At 36.1% G+C, this 24625-nt stretch overlaps 2 protein-coding genes across 4 annotated transcripts; one reads left to right on the forward strand and one right to left on the reverse strand.

Moving 5' to 3' along the window:
* Positions 1-656: 656 nt before the first annotated feature.
* On the forward strand, positions 657-9612 carry LOC140155257 (carbohydrate sulfotransferase 11-like). The gene is made up of 3 exons (XM_072178017.1): positions 657-924; positions 6098-6186; positions 7308-9612. Exons 1-3 carry the CDS (start codon positions 741-743, stop codon positions 8226-8228), a joined length of 1194 nt encoding a protein of 397 aa, XP_072034118.1. The 5' UTR covers positions 657-740; the 3' UTR covers positions 8229-9612.
* LOC140155256 (transmembrane protein 183-like) lies at positions 9565-23410 on the reverse strand. 3 transcript variants are annotated; one of them, XM_072178016.1, is made up of 5 exons: positions 23069-23410; positions 17174-17269; positions 16564-16728; positions 15318-15480; positions 9565-10837 (listed from the first exon to the last, which is right to left on the reverse strand). In XM_072178016.1, the coding sequence occupies exons 1-5, from the start codon at positions 23241-23243 to the stop codon at positions 10198-10200; spliced, it is 1239 nt and encodes a 412-aa protein (XP_072034117.1). In that variant the 5' UTR covers positions 23244-23410; the 3' UTR covers positions 9565-10197. The 3 variants fall into 3 exon arrangements, with proteins under 3 accessions (XP_072034117.1, XP_072034116.1, XP_072034115.1); XM_072178015.1 differs by having other exon boundaries at positions 15318-15483; XM_072178014.1 differs by having other exon boundaries at positions 15318-15486.
* Positions 23411-24625: the final 1215 nt, after the last annotated feature.

Genomic DNA, 24625 nt, shown 5'->3' on the forward strand with positions numbered 1-24625 from the left:
ATTTTGCCACAAAAGAAAAATATCAAGTGGTGTGAGGTCTAGTGATGTGCAGGCCACTCCACAGCATGAGCCATCCCAACCACTCTGTTTGATATCCGTGGACACAGTGAAAAACGGGTACTTTTATTCAAAAGGGCATATTTTCAAAAGTTGTGAGCCGATTGAAATAATTGTTTTGGTTTATTAAAGCTAACGATTAAAGGTTTCTTTGCATACCAAAATATATTTAATCAACTTTTCAGAAATAGGAGAAAAAGAGGGTGCAATGTGGGGCCTCTTTTTTTTTGGGACACCCTGTAGCTTGGATAAATCAAATTAATAAATCAAATCAACCAACTGAAGTTCCTTTTGTAGTCAAGACATTGTTTATTAAAAATAAGAATATTATGCCGTTGCGCCTTTTTTATTTTGTACTTAATGATTGTATAAATATTTTGGATACAGCCTGTATAAGTCAAACCCGACAACAGTAGCAGGCTTATTACCCGGGCTTATTATCCATATGGGCCATAATAGAGATAATTATGGTCCTGAAGCATTGCACTTGGTATACAGTATAATCATACGGTCTTTAACAATGAGAGAAGTGGGTCAATGCCGCTCAAAATGAAAAAGGAAAGGATCTACGTAGGCCTACACGTAATCACCATATTACAGACCGGGGATAGACAGCTTTGATATATCATTTCTGGATTCAGCGTAAATCGTTATATAATTTCTGGAAGTATAGATCGTTCAAAATGAACTTATATCGTCAAAGCAAGTATGCAAATCACCTGTCGGCAGCCGACGATAGAAACAACGTCGGGAGCCGGTTTTCAACGAAGAGGTTACTTCGTCAACGGAACTTTAGAATCTGTGCTGTAACGGCATTGATAATAATGTTGATGCTTCCCGGCAATATCTACCTTTTAACTACAATTTGTAAGTGTTGAATGTATTATATAGACCTATTTACGCCGAATGTGCAGCCAGTATTATGGTATCAATTTTTTCATAATATGTTTTCGTCGTTGTGTAAGTGAAAAATTGAGATTGCGGATCATTTATAGGTCATTAAAAAAATCTACTTCTTGGCCTTTTGTTATTTGCTTACCAGAATCCTCCCGATCACCTGTATAGCAAATGGGCGTAAAGATTTTAAACAAGTGAATCATGAAATCGGATCAAAATTCTTTAATACAGCAAGCCATAGGGAAGTTTGACTCCACCGATGGGGAAAAAGCAGGAAAATATTAAAACGAGCTCTTTTCAGTGAGTGAAAAACACGTTGACTATAGAATGACATGAAATATCTCCAAAATAAGGGACACGGTTGAACAACTCCAAACGCAATTAAGTGCAATACCTCTGACATCTGAACTCAATATCATTGTGCAGCATAACCTTGTACAACAATAATTACACAAAATAATTTCTTAAGTTCAATCACTCTAAAATGCAACTGTAACCAATGGTAACTTTAACTCCAAACACAACTCAAACTCTAAAATGCAACTCGAACTCAAACTCAAAAAAAAAAAAAAAAAGGAAACACTCAAGAATTTCCAATTTGGGAAATTCTAGAAAAACAGGTTTTTCGTTTTTTCTCTCAGAACTGTTGACACCCTGGAAAGTTTTCTAATTAAAGTCAAGAGGTTTTTTTCTTATAAACTGTTAAAAATATGAATGAATTATGCCTATTGGTATATTTTGCGATGATATATATAGCTGACCGACCGACCGACCCTGTCTTTCACAAAGAATGCGAGGACAAGCAACTATTTTTTGGCTGACTGACTGCCTACTATTAAAACTTACTAACTAAACTAACTATATAACTATTCTAATTTCTCAAAGTGTACTTTATACTACACACAGTCATACTGTTATGACGCTATTTGCTTTCCATAGCTAATTTAAATATATATCGCTCCGCGGCGTCCTCTCCTCAATTACCCCGGACTATTATTCTGGGCAGTTGTCAGCCAGCCATAGCCGGAGGATGAACTAAGAATATTTCGCTCATCTATTATATTATTGTGATCACTTTGTTGATGAGAAATTAAAGTTTATTTGTGAAGTTATATTTTGCTCTCCGTTTGTTTCTGTTGAGTCTTTCCCCGTCTCAGATGGAAGATCTACTAGCCATGTATTTGGTTTAATAAATAGTAATCAGATAACTGGTTAGTGGATCTTCACATCAATTCTGAGTCATAATAATACTAATAGGTTTCTTCCCTACTTAAATTGCAATTTTTCTGCTGGGATTAAGGCAAGGCTGCTTGTTAAATCCAACATGGCGGCCAAGTTGAAATATTTAAAAAATCAACACGGTCCGATCAATCTGATCCGTTCAATTAACTTCAAATTCTTCCTCTTATCATATTAAATTAAGGAACAAAATAGTCGTATATCTCGAGGATTAGTCCGGTTTCTAAACATGTTACGTAGAAGCCTGCCTGTTTTGGCGTCTTTAGGTCTTGTTTTGGATGGTTTTGTTTCTGAAGACAAAGTTCATACAAAGGTCAAAACTTAAAATAATTGCTCATGTTGTTACAGACCTCACCAAGTTCCTGAAGTCACAAGGATTCAGAAAAGCTATAGTTTTACCTATACATAATTACTGTCTTAATAATAAATTCAATAATTACTGTCTTCAGTAGATAGTAATAATACATTAAATAATTACTATTGTCAGGAGACTAGCAGATAGCAATAATAAATTACATAAATGCTGTCTTCAGTAGATAGCAATATAATTTAAATAATGTCTGTCTTCAGTAAATAACAATAACAATTAAATAATTGCTGTCGTCAGAAGGTAGCAATAACAAATTCCATTAGTCTTCAGTAGATAGTAAGAATAAATTACATGATTGCCGTTTTCAGCAGATAACAATAATAATTTACATAATGACTTTTCAGGATATAGCAATAACAAATTACATAATTGCTGTTTTCAGTAGATCGCAATAAGTTACATAATTGATGTTTTCAGAAGATAGTAATAACAATATCAACACATAGCAATAATAAAGTACTTGTTGTTATCAGTAGATAGTAATGTTGTGACGATAATTCAGTCAATAATTGATTATTGATCATAGTGCGGAAAGCTATGATAACCATTCATCAAGTGAACGTTTTTATATCCGAGTCTGTGCATCAATTGCACTGAGTGAAGCAAAGATTTGTTTCTCCGTTAATAAAGTCTTCCTTGCTAGCCCTGCGACTGATGAAGACCTACTCAACGTTGGTTCATGATGAATAGTTAGACTGGTAACATGATGACGATTATAATGTCATCATGTCTTGCACGTGAATCATATTCAATTATACTTATTGCGATGTAACTCTGGTAAGACTCATTATTAAATCACAAACATTTTGTATTTTGCTCAGTTTATTTGAGGATGTAAATTCGTAATAAATTATTAAACGTAATGTCTGTTTCATCTTGTTCATTTAGAGATAGTCATTCCTGTTTTCGTTCATTCCTCATCCCTTGGGACTCCAAATCTGGTACCTCGCTCTCCTTTCCCATGGCTAATTCCCCCAATTAAGATTCATAACAGTAATAATAAATGACACATAATTATTGTTCTATTTTAATACAATAAATTCTGTAATTGCTGTCTTTAGTAGATAGCAATATAAGATTTACAAAATGACTGTCTTCAGTTCACACCCCAAATGACATAATATAAGTTGAACATGTTGAGTCAAGAAATTGATAGATAATGCGGGAATATCAAAATGAATAAATAAAGTGCACGGGTGCCATACATATGTTGGCAATATTATTTAACAACCCGCGAAACATGTGACCATCAAACTTTAAGAACATAATGGCAAAAATAAAAATTTTTATAGCCGTTTAGGCATAGGGCTTACTATAATTATAATACTGACTTTAAAAAAAAACAATTTACATTTTATATTTTCATATTCACATATTTGCTCAGTTGACGGGGAAGAAGTACTAGAGCCAGAGCACAGGACCCAGAGGGACAGATAAAAGAGGCATAGAGGAAAGAGATAGAAGATGAAAGAAACAGAGACGGAGAGACAACGAAGAAGTTGATTAAAATGAATTAAATTAAAAGACTGATCTATCTTTGATAAATAAGGGAGTTGGTAAAATAATGTCCCAATCAAATCTTGAAGGATGGTGATGCGCTTGCAAATTGCATTCATTTTACGAACCGCGAAAGACGGTGACTGCTAGTTAATTTAAGATGGCCTAATAGTTCACACCCCTAATGCCATAATAATTAATATTTACTGTCTTCAGTAGATAGCAAATGACCCCTGATCCCAACTGACCTGTCTGAGGTAGGCCTACTGTCTTCAGTAGCACAGTGTGCTTCAGTAGATAGCAAGTAAATGACCCCTAACCCCAAATGGTCTCTGACCCCACATCCGGACTCCATAGTGACCCAGAATTATTCAAATCTCAAATGACAAAATATAGGCCTGTGATGCAATCAAGCAAAATCAGTCGGAACTCGGCAATCCTAGTTTTGAGATACGGACCAAATAATGTATGTAGGGGTGGGAAAATCAAAATTGACTTCTAGCTTCTTTGACATGAAAATATTTGTTGATGAAATTGCGAAGGGAAAATGTAACAAAGGTGACTTTTTTGACCCCCATCGAACATTGTCAAAAATCGTGAAATTGTTCCAAAAGAAGCTCGGATTTAGCGTTTTATTATGCCAAATATCGTAGCCATATCTTAAACCGAAGGTATCGTACATGTATCCTAGATGTGCACAAATGACTCAATTAAAATACTCTAATCTTAAACTTGATTTTCTCCGTTTTCTTTCTTTTTAAATGATTGTAACCAAAGGTCGACATGGGGTTTTCACTAATGTGGAGCTTTGAATACGCTGAAAATGAAAATGTAAGAATCCAAAAATTGACCTGGGCCTACTTCATATTTTGCTTGATCGAAAAGTACTATCGTCAGTAGATAGCAATAATAAATTACATTAATTACTCATGTTTTTCGGTAGATAACAAAAAGACAAGTTGCATAATTACTGTCTTTAGTATATTATGTCTTTGGTATATAGCAATAAAATTACACAAAATCTGTTTTCAGTAGATAGTTATAATAAATAACATAATTACAGTCTTCAGGATATAAACATGATAAATGTTATAATTACTGTCTTCATTAGATGGTAATAGTCTTTAGTAGGTAGAAATAATAAATTATGTAAATACTATCTTCAGTAGATAGCAATAATAAATTTAATAATTCCTGTCTTCAGTAGATAGCAATAATAAATTGGCTGTTTTCAGTAGATAGTAATAACAAATTACATAATTGTCTTCAGTAGATAGTAATAATTAATTTGATAAAATTCTTCAGTATATACATACTAAACTAAATTATATAGGCTAATTACCGTCTTCAGTAGATAGTAATAATAAATTACACAATACCATCTTCAGTAGATAGCAACAATAAATCAAATAATCCTGTCTTCATATATAACATAATTATTGTTATACTGACATTTTGGGAATAAGCTTTTTTCGTGGATATCTACTGAAAATGTCATAAAAATGGATGACATTTGACCCAATAAATGGAACACTTACCACACTTGTAGTCCTCCTTAATAAACATTGGTTTTTAATAAATGCTGTCAACACTTGTGCCTGGTATTTAATTATGTAGAAATAAACATGCATTCTTTGCCAGTCTACAATTGTTAACATTGACCCCAAATGAACCTTAAATGACCTTTAACCCTAACTTACGGTTATCGCTGAAAAGTAGAAACCCCCGGGATCATGCCACTGAAGTTATATCATTCAGCATTAATATCAATTACATTCTGTGCCCAAAGGAGCATTTTTAACATGTTGAAAATTTATCACTAGTTAGTAAGTGCCTCCTGAACATTTGCCAGTCATCTTCAGCAACACACACACACACACACCCCCACACACAAAATTGTACTAATATCTGGGTTTTCCCCACCCATTATTTTGTACCAATTAACCCTTAGAGGGAACAATCACCCTCATCAATCATCATTAAGTTAATTTCATTTGTCTTGATTGTGTTTTCATATTTTCACTCTAATCAATATAGATATAAGGAAGCCTGTCCAATACAACTTGGACCTGAATCATATGGGATACCATGAACAGCCAGTACCAACTATTCCTGTACATGTTGATGTAAGTTCAGATGTAAACTATTTCTAATATGATATTTATTACTCCTCTCTCTTTCTTTAATGTAAATGCATTCCCCAATATGTTCACACCAGATTTTAAAGGTCATTGGGTTCCAAAAATGAAGAAAACAAAACAACAACAAAAGTAACAACAAAACATACTCATTAATGTTATTCTAATTAATATGAACTACTAAATACAACCTTGGGTCGTATTCAGTTTTGAATTATAAGAACAAATATTACAAAAATGCCCAAATTTCAACAAATACAAAAACCTAAATGTATGACACAGATGTTCATAATGTGAATGAACACATGTAAGTCACTGGTTTGTGGTTTCAATCCTTTATCAGCGTAATTTCCTTTAACTTTTTACTGCTTTAAAGCAATATTGTACAATATTATAACACTTCCTTAAAAATGAACATTTATTTTTTCTCACTAAACTTTCGCGCTGTCAGATGTACATGTCCACTTTTAATTTTGAGCCAAAATGAGAGGAAAAGCAAAGTAAATAGCCATTTAATTCCAGCATTAAATTATTTAATCACCAAACAGTCTATCTGTCTGTCATGACAGAGGTTGATTGACTTGATGTGTTTTGAACATATATACTCATAAGTTCTACTAATATTTTAATGGAATTAATTTTAACAAAATCCTCCAATTTTTCAGAATTGGGGGCCAAATGTCTCAATTCCCTGCTCAAAAATTTGCAGGACCTAGGACTACATAATGTTGACCCCAAAATAAAAACATAAAAGCGAGGGGGGAAGACCAAAATATGAATTTTCCACAATTTTATTTGTTTATTTTTTACTACTTTTATCAAAACTGCTATTGCATTACAGAGCTACTATGCTTCATGTAAATGTTTAATGTGCATTGTTGGTTGAATGTGATGTCATACATTTCCCCAAATGGGTGTATTCTGACTGGCAAATGTAGGGGCCATGCATCCCCCTCCCATTTTGCGTAAGCCACTGGCATCCTCCGCAGCAAATGTAACAATATTGCTTTACAATTGAGCAACTTTTCCTGGTATTACAATTACTAGAGATATATTCAAATGTAACCACGTCTCTTTATAACTGCTTTGACTTCTTTCTTCTTCCTCAGAATAAGTTGAGCAAAACACAGCAATGGGTGCAGAAGCAACCACACCAATGGGCACAGAAGCAAGGACACTTACGACACAATCTTCAGCATCAGTGTTCTTCTCTTGGACTGGGAAACCGTATCACTCCAGCATGGGTCACGAAAAATAAGAAAAAACTTAAACACATTTTAGTTTCTGATAAACATAAAGCTTTGTATTGTTTTGTACCAAAAGTTGCTTGCACAAATTGGAAAGAGGTATTCCTTGTCATGAATGGCATGGCCAAACAGAAAAATGTACAACAGTTAACTCCTAAAGCAGTGCATATAAAAGTAGATAACGCAAAATGGTCCTTAGCTAAAATGTCTACACCAAATGTTCTGCACCGCTTATCAACTTACAAGTCATTTTTATTTGTTCGGAATCCGTTCACTAGAGTTTTGTCAGCTTACCGAGATAAGCTTGATTACGGAACGACTGGATGGGTCAGACAGATGTTTGCAAAGACAATAAAAACAAAGTATGGTAAACATACAAATTTGAATAAAAGACAACATTATGCTCCCAAAGATGGCTATAATGTTACTTTCAAAGAATTTGTACAATTCTTAGGGGATCCGTCTCACAGTATGACTAATTTTGCCGAAGACCATTGGATGCCTATACTTGACATTTGCTATCCTTGCAGTGTGCAATATGACTTTATTGGGAAGTTTGAAACGCTCCAGACCGATGCAGAAAATATTCTTGAACAGATTGGAGCATCACACTTAGCGGATTTAGTACTAGGGCAGGTACACCACCCAACGAATAGTTCCGAACAGAGTCAGATGAAAGCTTATTTCCAACAGCTTACAAAGACAGATATTGATGGGTTGCTATGGCGATATGAGAAAGATTTGAAGTTATTTGATTATGATGAAGAAATACCAATTTATTGAATAATATTTTGATGCAATATTTATTCACACTATGATTACCTTAAAGGTGACAATATGTGACATGATCAAGGGGAATGAGTCACATGTCGGCAATTTTTAGAAGTTTTTTACATCATTTTCTGGCAGTTTATATGAATGCTACATTTTGATGCAAACCCCATCAAAATCGGACATCTGGTCACTGTGTTATGAGCAATTTATCAATGGCTAAAAACAATATAAAACAAAATAATTTGAACACTGTTTTTGCCAATATCTCAAAAACAATATTAGTGACATCCGACTCATTCCACTTGATCATGTCACATTAAATAAAACCCCAATCAAAGCTTATCATATGAGCCATGGGTGTCACATCCCGGGGAACGGAGGATGTATCCCCTCACCTTTCAGCAAAATGACCAATTTTGTTCTTTTCAGCCAATTTTTAACAATTCTGGCCGTTTGTCCCCCAACATTTGAAGTCGGATTAGTGCTTATCATATGAGCAGATTCATTGATGTGGAGAACTAAAAGAGCAAATGTTTGTCACAACAGGGAATCGCACATGGGACTAGTTTTGGAAATAAGTCAAAATGTTCAAGGGGCATTTGGCCTTTTTGTACAGGTCCACACTCAAATTTTAAATTAAAAAAAAATATGTTTCAAAAAGTGCATCTTATTTTAAGATATAAGACTCAGAGTTCAACAAATATATAGAAGCTTAAATTTTTGAAAAGGATTAATGTTGAAGTCAAAAACAAATTCATCTAGACTTTGGCATAAAAATTTCACGGGCTTGTAGGGTGGTGTATAGGCAGGCCATAATTTTCAATGGCTTTGATTCGAGCCTGCCTGTCTTATTTCCAAAACTGTGTAGGGCTATATACTGGCCTTAAATTGGGCTCTTCCATTTAAAATCCACACTACCCCTGTGGCAGATTTAGGAAATATCTTCCACAAGGGAAGTATAAATTTTAAATAGAAATAACACATGCATAAGCGGCTCAATTTTAAACTCACACTCCCTCAGAGGAAGATTTAAGGTTGAATCTTTCTCAAGAGGGTGTATGAAATTCAAATGGAGCTGCCTAATGTGCTCATTCACCCCTGTGGCAGATATTTCCAAACTATTCCACAGGGGTAGTGTGGATTTACAATGGAATAGCCCATTGCTTAACTGCACACCAGTGGCAGGATGCTTTGATGTCAGGTGAGAAAGATTACCAAAGTAGCATCCATCAGATTGGTGACAATTACAGATTAACAGTAATTTTTATAATTGGTGAGTAATTTGTTAGAACAGCATTTTCACAACTAATAGACATTATCAAAACATTTTCTGACAAAACATATGTTGAGATCTGCTTTTATTGAGACACTGTGTCACCTAAGCTTCATCACAAGCCATACCTTAAATCAAGCTCTAACATAGTACATATTGAAGTTCAAAATATACATTTAAAATATACCTTTATCAAATAAACATTTTATATGGGATACAATGTTCAAATAGAGGTTTCCTTTCTTGGTTTATTATCTGTAGTTATAATATGTTTTAAAAATAAAATGATCAATTTACATGATTATAACTAACTTTGTGAATATTCTGAGTCATCCAAGTAGATAAACATAATGAAATGAATATTGAATCTGTTCATCATCAGGCTCACTGATCAGATGATGGACCATTGACCTGCGACACACTTGATGGTATGATGTCACAGGAAAGTCGCAGGGGTAGCTTTCTGATTGCAGTGTCATAGTTCCTTAAAAGCTTGTGGCAACTGTTGTGTTCTATTGGGGATATTATGTCTTGATTCAGACATTTATTCAAAATTACTCTGTTGTCCTACAAGTACAATGAATCTGATTAATTCCAATTGGGTATAGGTTGGAACATGTGTACATGTAAGCATTACAAATATACCAAAAAGTCAGGTTTTCCATATTCATTTTAAAACATCGTAACATTATGGCTTAACTCTCCTTATACTCGTCCCTCCCATATTGCACTTGCAACTGATACACTGTGAGATGTACCAAATACACCTTGATTTAAACTCTCTTGAAATTGTGGATGCCACCAATGTAACACTCTTATTAAAATCACCGGATCTAGAACAACTGTTAGCAAGTTGCTTTCTCTAGGAAGCCCTCTATGCGAACCTTTTGTAAACTGCAGTTTTAATCTATGATACCTGAAATTAGAGCTGACACTTACACCTACTTTTACAAGTTTTGAACCCATTACTTCATCCGATGGGAAATGTTGGAAATTTTGACAGAACACTTTCAGTATACATTCATCCGTATGTGGGTTTGACAGTACTTCTTCGTTATTATAACAGTGTGAAATTTCTGGTTTCAGATCTTCATCTCGAAATTTGAAAAAATGATAAAAGTGGCAACCGACCTGTCCTCTTGACCACATGTATAAGCAAGTTCTATTCAATAGGTTGTCCGGAGAGTCAATTCCTTCTGCAATAGGAGGCAGAGACTTAATATGTGATACATATGGTGTGTACATCATGTGTAAGGCACGGATCACCAATGCTCGAATTCCGTAAATGCGTAACATACTGACTGGTTGCAGTTGCACTGGTAGCTTTGCATCAGCATTGTAAAACCTGAAAAAATGAATCATTTTCTAATATTGTAAAAGAAAGAATACAAAAAGAGAAAGAATGTGTTTGGGAGCGGGTTGGGGTGGGTGCGGGTGTGTGATCTACTATTTCCATGGTGCAAGTATGTTTTAATACAGCAGACTGGCCTCGCATACTGTACTTCCAGTATGTCAAGCACCTCCTGGGAGATACTGAAGGGATGTTGCAGCCAAACAAAATTGTTCCGCTAGCCTAAGATAGCAACAGTTGGAGAAAGCTTGTAGTTGCCTGATTGAGGGGGTACCAAACAGGTTTTTTTTTGGTATATTTCCTATGGAATTTGTCAATATTTGACTGATGGTGTAGGGGGTACATGCCGTCACCCGTCAGTGCTACTATCATGCCAAAGTTTTATTCAGATTTCCTTTCACAAATTAAGCGTACTGCTAGCCGTCCAGCGCATATTATTTGCACAAGTCCAATGCACACGCTTGACGTCGCGCATGTATACGCGATGGTTAAGTTGTCAAAAGAAATCTGAATAAAACTTTACACTACTCAAAAGCCTTTACCCGTACTCATGGCTCGGGACCAATGACGTAGAAAAACATAGATCGCTGAGCTCGAGCTGGTACGTTGCTGTTTCATTGACAATCACACGCTGAATAAGCCATTATGAAATGAAGGGACCTAACAAAATCAGCATCAAATACAACTAAAATGGAAACTGAATTTACTCTAGCATGTATGGATTAATAAAATTAAATAAATTACTTGTTTTAGCATATTCAACTTTACTGTGTACCATTTTTTATCAAAAAAATGCTGAATAATAAAGGCAAGCACGCTCCTAAATCTACAATGCTGGCCATAAGTGTTGGGACGGTTTGATAGGGTAATGTAAATAAGCCCCCCACTCCCCCCGATCAATGTTGAATCCTACTTTTTTTTTTTTTTTCTCCTAGTGGCACCCAACATTGATTGGTGGGGAAGGGGGGAGGATTGGGGTGTTAGGAAAGGCTTTAGGCTTGTCACCAAAGAAACCTCCATTTTATCACGTTAACAATAACGGAAATAAGGCCATAATATAGTGTACGTTTTCCGTAAGTGTCCCAACACATTTTGGCCATGGTTGTATTTGAAAAGTTGAAAAAAATCATCTAATTTCAGTTTTTTGCTTATAACTCAAAAAGTAATTATGATATTGACACCAAATTTGGAGCAGTAAGAGATCCTATAATTATGCAATAATAAATGGCTACATTTTAAATTTAGGGACTGGTCACTTAAAAAGTCTTAAAGCCATATTTTTGGCCATGTTGAAGTTCACTATTCGTCACTTTAACTGTCAAAAGTTAGGTTTTAAAATGACAAATTATTGTTTCCACCAATTAAAATCTTATATTAAAGTTATAGAAGAAAATAAAAGTTATCACAACATCTCGTGATCAAAAACAAATAAAGGAATCGAACCCATGCACACTTGTTTTTCCAATTTAATGCTGTCTACCTCAATTGAAGTAACGGAGCAAATCAACTTGTTAGCATTAATTTAGACTACATACAATAATGGATGAACAAGTACAGTGTGTTAGCTCAGTTGATGCTCTGCTTTTATTTGTGATCTTATTTATGAAAAAAATCCTACACATTTTCATTTCAACAGAAATTCAGTGATATGAGAAATTATTTATTTTAAAAAGAAAGCAACAAAAAATTAAAAATTAAATAGTTAGGAATTGAACTCGGACTTTTTGAGTACAAGACAGACAACTTATCAACTGAGCTAACATGTTCAAGTGACTCGTAAACTGAATCAAGAGATAGTAGTGATTCTCTTTTATTATAGTACATACCGTGACATGAACTCAAGCATGTCCGCATTCAGTCTCGCTCCTAAAGTAAGACTAATCATGAAATTTAAATATATTGTATGGACTTTGTATTAAGGATGCGACGGTAAACCAACGAAACACCATCATGACCATACACACATGAATGCATCCCATCGATAAACCATTGCTATAAAGTCTGATCATAGTCAATTGCTTTTATTCTAAGAATACGGTGGTATATCGTGGATTCATGGCGTTATGTTTTACAAATCGACACAATATTTTCACAACAATATGGATTACCGATATGATCATTTCAGAAATTCAACTTATTTAGCACAATATTGTCAATTTAAATATCATGATTAATTTGACACTTGTCAATAAACAAAACCATACGAACACCAGTGGTCTCCGATAGCTCAATTGGTTAGCGCTGGTCATCTCCAATAGACAGCGCGGGTTCGACTCCATCCAATTTTTTTTTTGTTAAAATTATTTCGTGACAATTTTCTTTCAAATTACTTTGCAGATGTACAAACTCCTTTTTTCAAATAAAATGCAAAATATCACTATTATGGGCATTTATTGTGGCTTCTTAGTATTATATACTGCGTTTGTTGTGTTATATAAGTAATGTTGTATCATGAAGATCATTCACCTTTTGTTGTAACTTATCTCTAAATCATGAACTATTATATTTACTAGTATTCATCCTTAAAATCGGCATGACCTATGCTGAATCCATGAATCACAGATACCAAAAATATTGTATATGCTTTGACCTGCTAATTTGCATCAAACAAAATGACCACAAAAATAATTAGAGTTTTACATACTAATTTAATGATTTTGGTGGTTATTTTGTTTTTATGCAAATTAGAATGTCAAAACATTACAATTATTTATGGTATCCATGATTGTTGGATTCAGCATACTCAAATTGACTTTAAAAACATAGATACCGTTTTTAACTAAAAAATGCACCTAAGACTTCTATTTCTCAGCAGGAAGTCGACTAGTCTAATAGGATATGAAGGTGAATAGTCAATGATGTTTGCTATCTTCTGAAGATGAAATTCTGATTTAGGAATTATGTGTAATGTTATAATAATTACTCTTTTTATGTGCTATGTTATTTTTCAAACGTAAGTTTCTTTGAAAGCGCTTTAATAGATTTCAGTCATAAAACGTAATTTAAGCCCACTCCTGCCGACTATAATTATATTTACACGATATACTTGTTGCAAATACCACATACGTTTTTGATGCAAACGATGACAGTTATTAAAGTTTGTTATTTAGTCTAAAAATTAGCTTTTTTTAATTTAAGTATTATTTTTTGTCCAAAGTCACTCTTTTAAAAGACTTCAATCAATTCCTGTCAACAAATATTATGTATTTCTGGCGACTAAATCACTACTCTTTCAAAATAAAACGTCATTTTATTCAAAATACGTAGTTCACGTAGGCGAATAATGTACAGCACGCCCTGTAAAATACATGATATTGCATATAAAAAGTGACCGTATTGTTATATCACGTGAGGAAAATCCAATAGTTTTTATATAAGTGAAAAAATAAACAGTTTCTCCATTTTCATGTAAAATTTGATGAAAATCCAAGCTATGGTTGAGGAGATATGGGCCAAAACACACATTTTAAAATTGGATTTTTGTAGCTTAGAGACAATGCTGGCCATAAGTGTTGGGACGGTTTGATAGGGTAATGTAAATAAGCCCCCACTCCCCCGATCAATGTTGAATCCTACTTTTTTTGGTCACACGCTACTAGTGGCACCCAACATTGATTGGTGGGGAAGGGGAGGATTGGGGTGTTAGGAAAGGCTTTAGGCTTGTCACCAAAGAAACCTCCATTTTATCACGTTAACAATAACGGAAATAAGGCCATAATATAGTGTACGTTTTCCGTAAGTGTCCCAACACATTTTGGCCATGGTTGTAGTTCAATCGCCCGTTGCCATGCAGCGCTACAGGAACGGCGACTGAAGGCGAAATTTCGTAAAGTGGTAGAGTTGTTTAGCGTGGCAACACTGATGAAATACCAGATTCAGGCGTGTTTGCCTTTATAATTCAGCAATTTTTGATAAAGACAATGGTATACTGGGAAATTTAATGCGTTTTAATACATGATTTGTTCAACTTTGTGATCTATACAGCACCCAAACCGGGACCCAAACCTGCTTCACAGATTCGGCGAGCAGGGCACTCTATCCTTTCTACCTCATTGCTCGGGACTCATACCCGTACCCATGGTGGGTCCTAATACTACAAGTGCAATTTTGTAACAATCACCCCTTAAAATACCAACATTTCTTGACAAGGTGCTTCCTGGATGCCCTATTATCTCAAGACCTGTTGCCATTAACATTCACATATGTGACACGATCTGGACCATGGGGGGCAAAGGAGGCATTTTTGAAAATCGAGTTACTGTAATTATTATAATACCCATACAACAGCCTATCATTTACTGAAAACACCAAAGGTCTAGCATACTTGGTTCTAAAGTTACTGAAGTTTTTGATGTCTATTTTCTTATGTATTTTATTGTTTTTGCTCCATATTTTTTCCTTTATCTTAGTTCTCAATTTGCCACCTTTGGCCCCCATGGACCAGATTGTGTCACATATGAATTTCTAAACCTACCTTTGATATAGATTCTTCCAGAATGCTGCTGTGTTAGTCACCATATATGCATCTTTACAAATTGCAGCAAAGCAACCAACCTGCAGTGGAGATATGTAATTGGATAATATATACCAAATATCTGCTGGGTATTCCATGCCTTCATGTGCTGGTTCTGAAGCATCTGCTGCTGACAAAAATATGTAACAAAAGTATATTATATTTAATGTCACAAAACTACAAACATTCTGCATTTAATCTGTTACATAACTTTACATAAAAGGTTAGCGCAACTTTCGGGCTCTGTTGCTTTAGTAATAGTATACTATCCAGAGAGGTTTCATCACATCAACATACGGCTTGCGGTTCTCACTCAATTCTTGCGGTTAAATGTTTGTGATGCCACATAACCCGGCTAATAAAAGGTAAGACCCACTGGGCTATTCCATTAAAATCCACACTCCCCCTGTGGAAGATTTTGGAAATATCTACCACAGGAGGAGTATGAATTTCAAATGGAATGAGCACATTCGGCAACTCCATTTGAATTTCATATACCCTCTGAGAAAGATTCAACCTGAATCTTCCCCTGAGGGAGAATGAGTTTCAAATGGAGCTGCTAATGTGTTAATATGGGATCAATCGATTCAATTTTATATCAAATTTCGGACCCATCACATTTATAAATGTCAACATTTTTAGCCAAATTTTATGCAAATTTTTACAACTTTTTACAAATATTTTGGCAAATTTCAAACAAATTTGGGTGCAATTAGGCAAAATTTGGTTATATTTTGGCAAATATTGGGAAAATTTTGCAAAAATGACCCGTCCATATACCAAAATTTGCCTAGAAAAAGAGGTATTGATATACCAAATGGTTGAAAATGCAACCCATGTTTGTGGCACAACCCTGTATGGCCATTTATACCCAGTACCCCCCTGGGCTTAGTACACTTCGAGACTGCCTACATGTACCCTGACACATTGCACACAGTACAAGTGTGACGGTTGCAACATTTAAAAACAACTGTTAATGCATGTAATGCAACCCAAGTGTTGTATTACAAGAGACAATAAAATATTTTGCGGAGCATTGCTTTGGGGACTTCACCACACTGCACTTGTGACTCTCATTTAGACATAATACATGCTATGGAAATATCTCATTAATGAACACATTAGTGCAGATATTCAACACCATTTATAGCCTGCCAACCGCCACTACAATAACAACATGTAAATACCAAAGTAAGGGGTCATATACCTTTGTCCTGTTGACCAACACTTATGTCAAGACCATCACAACCAACAGCATCTTGTGTGGTATCCTCTTCAACACATTCCTGATACTCATAATCTGAGTCATCTTGAAGGAACCAATCATCTACAACACTATCTTCATCTTTCTTCTTGGATGCTTCCATTTTGGCTGCAAAATAAATACAATGCAAGCATAAGTCTTATTTATAGCATACTTATTACCAGTATTTGCTCAAAAGTAAATAATACAACACATTAACCTACAAATGTTGGAGAAACAGTTGCAAACAGGAGATTACAGTTACATAACATTAAAGAACCACAAGTGAAACTAATAAGGACCCAAAAATGTATGTTGATGAAAAATGGATTTCCTACATGTACCTAAAATAGTATTTGTAACATCTTGAATTTATGTATAATCAATGTAATTATATAAAACAAATATTAACTGTCTCAAATTTGTGAAATGGTCATAAATCACTTGGTGAAAGATGTATTGTTCCATTCCACTTGCCATTCCGGCATATGGAATGGAACAATCTATCTTTGACCTTGTGATTATATTATTTTGACTATAACACTCACAGACAGTTGTATCTGTACATACTAACCTTCTTTATGTAAGACAGTTGTAACTCCCTTGGCTTTGCTGACTCGACTTGTTGCAGGAACTCGAGGATTATCGGCATACTCATGGAGACTCACATCTGTCAGATGGAATAGAAGATAAACATGTTAAATGTTAAACACACATTGAAGCTCCAAACTTTGTTGGATTTCAATTCAAATTAATATACATGTATTAACTCCTGCATCAGAAGATATATAGGTAAGCACATACATTGAATGTATGGAGCCGGTATATAAACCATTCGATGGGTGTACTAGGTAAGGCCTGTCCAATTGTCAAAAGCCGTAACTCACACATACGATGGGTGTAAGAAGATATACAGTCCGGGGGGTACTCATATGTATATATTAAAGTATTCATGGATGTGCCGCTCTAATGGGTCCCGATTTCAGAAAAAATCCCCAAACATGAGTCCCGATTTTGAAAAATTGGTCAAAAACTGTCAAATCAAATCAGCCGTTTTTTAGGTAAAAAATCAGTCCCGATATCCCGGTTCATAATTAGTTAAAAACTGTCAAACTTTACGGCAGTTTAATTGACACATCGGCAGTTTGAGTGATGGTTGCTAGGCTTTTTCAGTACCGGTACCGGTACACATAGTAACGCCCTGGTAACGCTCAGGCACCTTAGCCTAAAATTTATGCACGTTCGCACAACAACGTTGTGCGTACTTCTGCCACAGTGGAACGTACAGACTTATCCGTATTTAATTGTCAAGTTCAGTATTTGATTGACAGTTGCTGGGCATTTTCCGGGGCATTTTCAGTACACCAAATTTATCCAAGATGGCGGATGTCGATCAGTGCTATTTTCCAGCAAAAATACAGCTAATTTCTAAGCCAAAGTCAACATGGGGTCATTGCAGATAATATTTTCCTAGACCTAGCATCTTGAGCTAACTTCTCAGCTACTTGGTTTTTCACAATATGATAGTAATGGAAAAAAATTGTTTGGTACAATTTCACTTGAGCTGATTTGAGGAGAGTACTTGGCATTTCTTTACTTCTTCAGGGTTTTTTATTCTTACATAGCTGCAAAGTACAGTGTTATAACCCTAACCCACAGCGGCCTTCGCCGTCAGGCCAAAGCGTTTTTTAAATGCGTAAAAACAACTTGGTTTTAATGCTAATTATTGCATGTTCTAGGGAAGTCTGATTATCTTTATAAAATAGCAGAGTGGGCGGGTTTTCGCTGAAATATTTTGTGTGTAAAAAGTGAAGCATTCTATGTATAAAGGAATATATGAATATTAACTGCACAACATGTAGAACGATTCGTGATACCCAATTGTGGTACAGTTGGTGTTGTATAGGAGGGGGAGAATTTTATTTCAATTTTATATACGTCAAAATATTTTTTGAATTTACTGAAAATAGACGCTCAAAAATGATGAACAATCTATGTAATTTTTACATAGAACCCTGATATTATAAAAGATTACTGTATCGTTTTTATGATAATCTAATCTTCCATTTTCTAAAAACATCTTGGGGGTTCTATGTGGAAATCTTGAATAAACAATTGCCCAGATATACCATGCACGATGCAGTCAAAATCGATATTATGTATTGTGTGCAGCACAATACACGTATTGATGATCAGAGGTATTCGTTGAGTTATCGACACACTGCGTTACTTCTTGGATGATATGATGGTGTTTTGTTGATGATATGATACAAGTTTACGTGGTGAACTAGTTGTAGGTGTCCAAGTGTACATGTTATTTAGGAATGCCTATTTTCGTGCACGTACTACTTGAGTTTTGAGAATAAAATGGATTGTCAAGAATGCGAGTGGGATTGTTGTGCGCAGGTGCGAGGCGAGGACGTGTTTTCAACTTCGTCCATCTGACCATCGATATCGCTTCGTAACTTCACCATCCTGAGGAATAATTTCACCTTTTCCCCACGAGGTCTGCAAAATATATCTCCTTATATTAACATTGGGGTGATTTTCGGACTATTTGGAGTCTAACTTTTCACATATTTTGGATTAGTTTTATCATCGAGTTCAGCCAACATGGCGTCTACGATGGAGTGCTAACCTTGCGCGATTGGGGCTGGGTGTTGTGTTGAGTAGCACTGGTAGGTGTTGGGTGACCCTCTACGCTGCATGGTTTTGTTTTTCATCATCATTCACCATGAAGCAGCAGTCTACTGTGAGTATGTTCCTTGTCTTTATTTGCATAGCAGTTGTAAATACTCCATCTGCAGATTCTACAACTGACATGACTGAAGTTGATGATTATATGCACGGATCTGCTGATGTTGATTTGTCATCATCATATTTATGCCCTGAAGCTGAACTCATTCTGAACTCATACAGTGATTGTATATTATGTGGTAATGTAAATACAGATGCAAACTACAGTTATAGTGCCTATCCGGTTATGTTAATTACATCATTTAACTACCATTATTACCCTGCTGATAACATGTTAACTGGTTTGTGTAGCAGAAGTTGTCTCCTAAAACCAATATGTAATGCCAAAAACTCAAAGAAACTCACACTACTCTACCTATGCATGCTATGTATCATATAGGCAGGTGACACGGAGTTAAACCCCGGTCCTGCCTTTCCATGTCCATTATGTAATCTTGAATGCGACTGGAGTAGTTACGCAGTACAATGTGACAATTGTGACTGCTGCTATCATGCTGATTGCATGCACATGACCTTGCCTGTTTATAAAGCCTTAGAAAACAGCAATGCCAGTTGGATTTGCTGTCAGTGTGGTATGCCGAGTTTTACAAGTTCATTCTTTTCCACACGCTCAACGCGTTGCTGTTATCTAATAGCTTTAGTACCCTTGCATCACTCAGTGAAACTGAGGAATTGTTGTCTCCTATGGCTCAATCCTCTCCAAAAACTCTTAATAAAACTAACCAAAACAGTACGCATACTGGAGGAAAAAGACACAAAGCCAAAAATAAAACCCACAAAACCACCAATACTCGTCACCAATTAAAGGTCATGGTCATAAACTTTCAAAGTTTAGGGGGCAAAACTGCCGAACTTGCAGTTTGTCTCGATAACCACCAACCTGACTTGGTTATCGGCACCGAATCATGGCTTGATGACAGCATAAGTAATGCTGAAATTGTCCCTCCTAACTACACCGTTGTTAGGAAAGACAGGAAAGGGGACGTTGGCCCAGAAGGTCATGGAGGTGTCTTTATTGCCTATAAGACTGACCTTATTGCTGCTCATAGGCTTGATTTGGATGCGGATGCGAGATTGTTTGGATTCAACTGGAGCTGGTTGGCAGTAAGGCTGTCTTGGTAGGTGCATTTTATAGACACCCTAGCTCTAAGGGAGATATTCTGGACCAACTTAATTCCTCCCTATCCAAAAGCGATATGTCAAAATCACCAAACATTTGGCTTGCAGGTGATTTTAATCTGGCCGAGTAAATTGGGCTACTCAGTCAACTTTACCACTCTGCCCCAAACCCGGCTCTGCCGGCAGTTGATAAACATAGCAAATGATTATGGTTTGGAACAAATTGTGACCAAACCCACAAGAAGGGAGAACATCCTGGACCTCTTTTTTACTAATAACAGCACCCTTGTAGAAAAGAATACAGTTGTGCCTGGTATCAGTGACCATGACGGTATTCCGTCTGTGACCATAAATAATATAAAACCCAAGGTCAATAAAAGTAGACCTAGGAAGGTCTTCCTGTACCACAAGGCAAACCAAGACCAGATCAAAAGTGATTTGACCCAGCTCAGTCAGGATTTTGAAAGCATGGATGTGGATCAACAAACCGTTGATCAGTTATGGTCCGATTTTTGTGATTCAATAAATGAAACGATGGATAAAAACATCCCATCCAAGTTTGTGTCTGGTAGTAAGATCTCTCCATGGATAAATGGTAGGATCAGCGTGAGACTGAAACAAAAACAAAGAGCATACAATCATGCAAATAAAACTGAAAATCCTGACGACTGGGATAGGTTCCGCTCCCTCCGAAGAGAGGTTTCCAAGGAAACAAGACAAGTTTATAGAAAATATATCCGTGGAGTTTGCATACAGGGGAATAAAAAATTCTGGTCTTTCATCAAAAGTCTCAGAAATGATAGTACTGGCATACCAGCCTTGAAAGATGAAAGCAACATTCTGGTTACAAACAATAAAGAAAAAGCAGAATTGCTATGTGCTTAATTTGAGTCAGTTTTCACACATGAGAACATGGACCATTTACCTCACATTAACTCACCTAGTTTCCCAAACATGCCTGAAATTGATATCCATGTGAACGGAGTTGAGAAGCTGCTCAGAAATCTCAATATTCACAAGGCCTCTGGCCCTGATGGTATTCCATCCCGTATCCTGCAGGAATATGCATCTGAGATAGCACCAGCCCTAACCATCATTTTCAGAAAATCTCTTGCCTCTGGTAATTTACCTGAGAGTTGGCGTCAGGCAAATATATCCCCAATTTTCAAAAAAGGGGAGCGGACCAAGGCATTAAATTATAGACCCGTCTCGCTAACATCCGTGAGGTGTAAGGTATTTGAACACATACTCCACTCCAACATCATGTCACACCTGGAAAAATACAACATTCTTACAGATAACCAACATGGCTTTAGGTCCAAACACTCTTGCAACACCCAATTAATACAGACAATCCATGATTTCGCTCAATCTCTTGACAATCGTAAACAAACCGATGTCATCATCATGGATTTTGCAAAGGCGTTTGACGTCGTGCCTCATAATCGCCTTTTGCTCAAATTAGATCACTTTGGTATCAAAAATAACACCCACCGTTGGATTACAAATTTCCTTACCCAAAGACATCAAAGGGTCGTTGTGGGTGGCGATCATTCAGGCTGGGTCCCTGTTCGATCAGGTGTTCCCCAAGGGACGGTCTTAGGCCCCTTTTATTTCTCTTGTTTATTAATGACCTCCCTGAAAATATATCGTCTCAAGTTCGTCTATTTGCAGACGATTGTGTCATCTATAAAGAAATCATGAATGATATAGATGCACAAGTGTTGCAACAGGATTTGGATTCTTTATCAAAATGGGAGAAAACCTGGCAGATGAGATTCCATCCAGATAAATGTCAGGTTCTCAAAATTACACATGCTACAAAGCACATTTTCACTCACAATTTACAAGCTTGGTGATTCACCACTGCAAGAAACAAGTTCGCATACATACTTGGGAGTTGAAATAACAAAAGATCTCAAATGGAAAAACCACATAAACCAAATATCAGCTAAGGGTAATAGGGCACTCGGGTTCATCAAGAGAAATCTCAGATCATGTAATGAAGAAACCAAACTCACAGCTTTCAATACGCTAGTCAGACCCACCATTGAATACTGCTCCGCTGTTTGGGATCCTCATAATCAAGATCTCATTTATCAAATTGAAGCGATCCAGCCGAGCAGTCCGTTTCAAAAAAATGATTACAGTAGAAAAACGCAGTGTCACCGAACTTATGAAGAACTTACACATGAGCAGTCTACAGGATAGAAGGAAAATCGACCGTTTGTCAATACTCCACAAAGCCAGAGAGGGTCACCTGGCCCTTCCAGTGCAAAAGATACTTCGCCCACCCCATCGCCTCACCAAACGCAGTCATATAAATAGCTACCAAGAGCTACAAGTCAATAAAGACGTGTATAAATACTCTTATTATCCCAGAACAATTAAGGACTGGAATTCTCTCCCAGCTCCTCTAACACAGCAACAAGACTCCAAGTTATTCAAAGAAAGCATAAATTAAAAGACCACTTCTGTGGCATGTAAGCAGTCCTCGTAGCGCACAACCATATTCCTTGTCGTTTGACCCCACCTGGGGCGTTGATGAGTATCTTCGTAAGAGTAAGAGTAAGAGCGAGATCACCATTCTTACCTGTTTGTTTTATTGCCGATTGAAGTTGTCCACGTCTTTTAGTACGTTTCTCATCAGATTTAGATACTGAAGCCGCAAACTGATCATCAGAAGTCAGCCAATCACGATCACGAGAATCTAAATTTCGACGACCTGCGTTGCCTTTTTTCTTTTTAGTTCTTTGCCGTTTCCGCATTGCACAAGACTTGAACTTTCACCTGAACATGTACTCGTACTTGAATAGAATTGGAATAAACTACATATGTATTACATAATCACATAAAAGGCTCACATTACAGTGTTTCACAGTTTCAAACATCCAGAGTTTTGACAGTTTCGCAACACAGGGCGCGGCCATTTTGAATTCAGTGTTTCTAGAAATCAAATTGATGGGAAATTCCCGCAGTGATTGCAGAATGGGGATATGGGAGGAGGTGGAAACCTACACTAAATCCTCCAGTCTCGAATATACGCACGGGGCGTTGATGAGTATCTTCGTAAGAGTAAGAGTAAGAGCGAGATCACCATTCTTACATGTTTTGTCCGCCATTTTGCGAGTGAGAGGCCAGGGACTCAGGCTAGTGGAAACCCCCGGTGGAAACCAGGGGTGGAAACTTTCTAAGGAGGCGTGTCAATTATTCCTGACCTTTTAAATGTTTAATATTTATTGAAACACGTATTACTATTAGGTTTAAAAATAGCGCAAAATACTCTCATTTACTGAGGCTGTTTAAAATTTAGTTTAAAGTTTTTAAACAACATTGTTCAGTTTTTTTGTTATAACATAAAGGAGTGTTTCGTGATCCTATAACCAAGTATGCTAGACCTCTTTTTATGACATTTTTCAGTAGATATCCACGAAAAAAAGCTTAGGCCTATTCCCAAAAATTCAGTTGATTCTGATTTTGCGTTTGAGAGTTAATTTACTTTAGGCCTATGCATGATTATGCTCCATATAGACAATGAGTTGTAATTTCGTTCTGGTATACATGTATACCAGAACGAAATTCAAATTTCACGATATCTTTGCTAACCGAAATAATCTGCAAGAATTTTTTTGTACATAAACATTATGTAGCCAGAGGACTCCAGTGGTATAAAAATCTCGACACTTTTTTTGGAGAAAAGTGGGGGGATGATGCTGTGGATCACGAAATGCCCTAAATTTGTATAAGTTTTAACCAATGTTGTTTGTATGTAAGTTTTAACAACTTGCAAGATTTTAAACCATGTGCATTGCTCAACCAAGTAAAATTAAACAGCTTGTTAAAAATTGTAACAAATATAACTTGAACTTTTAAACAAGTTGTGAAACTTTTAAACAAGTTGTTGAATTGGTAAACAAGTTGTTGAATTTTTAGGGAGTGATCGTTATATATGGCGGGGGGGGGGGATGGGTAAATTTAGGGGGGAACATGAACATTTTTTGTGGTCTTGAGGGGGGAAATTTTAGTTGAACCAGGAGGGGGATTGTTAAATTTTAAATGGAGAAAATTGGGAAAACAAGGGGAACGCGAAAATTTTGAGCGGACGCGAGGGGGAACACAAAATTTTTTGTCGATATATTTGCCAAAACAT

Source organism: Amphiura filiformis, chromosome 6, assembly GCF_039555335.1.
Source record: "Amphiura filiformis chromosome 6, Afil_fr2py, whole genome shotgun sequence".
Classification (NCBI taxonomy): Eukaryota; Metazoa; Echinodermata; class Ophiuroidea; order Amphilepidida; family Amphiuridae; genus Amphiura; species Amphiura filiformis.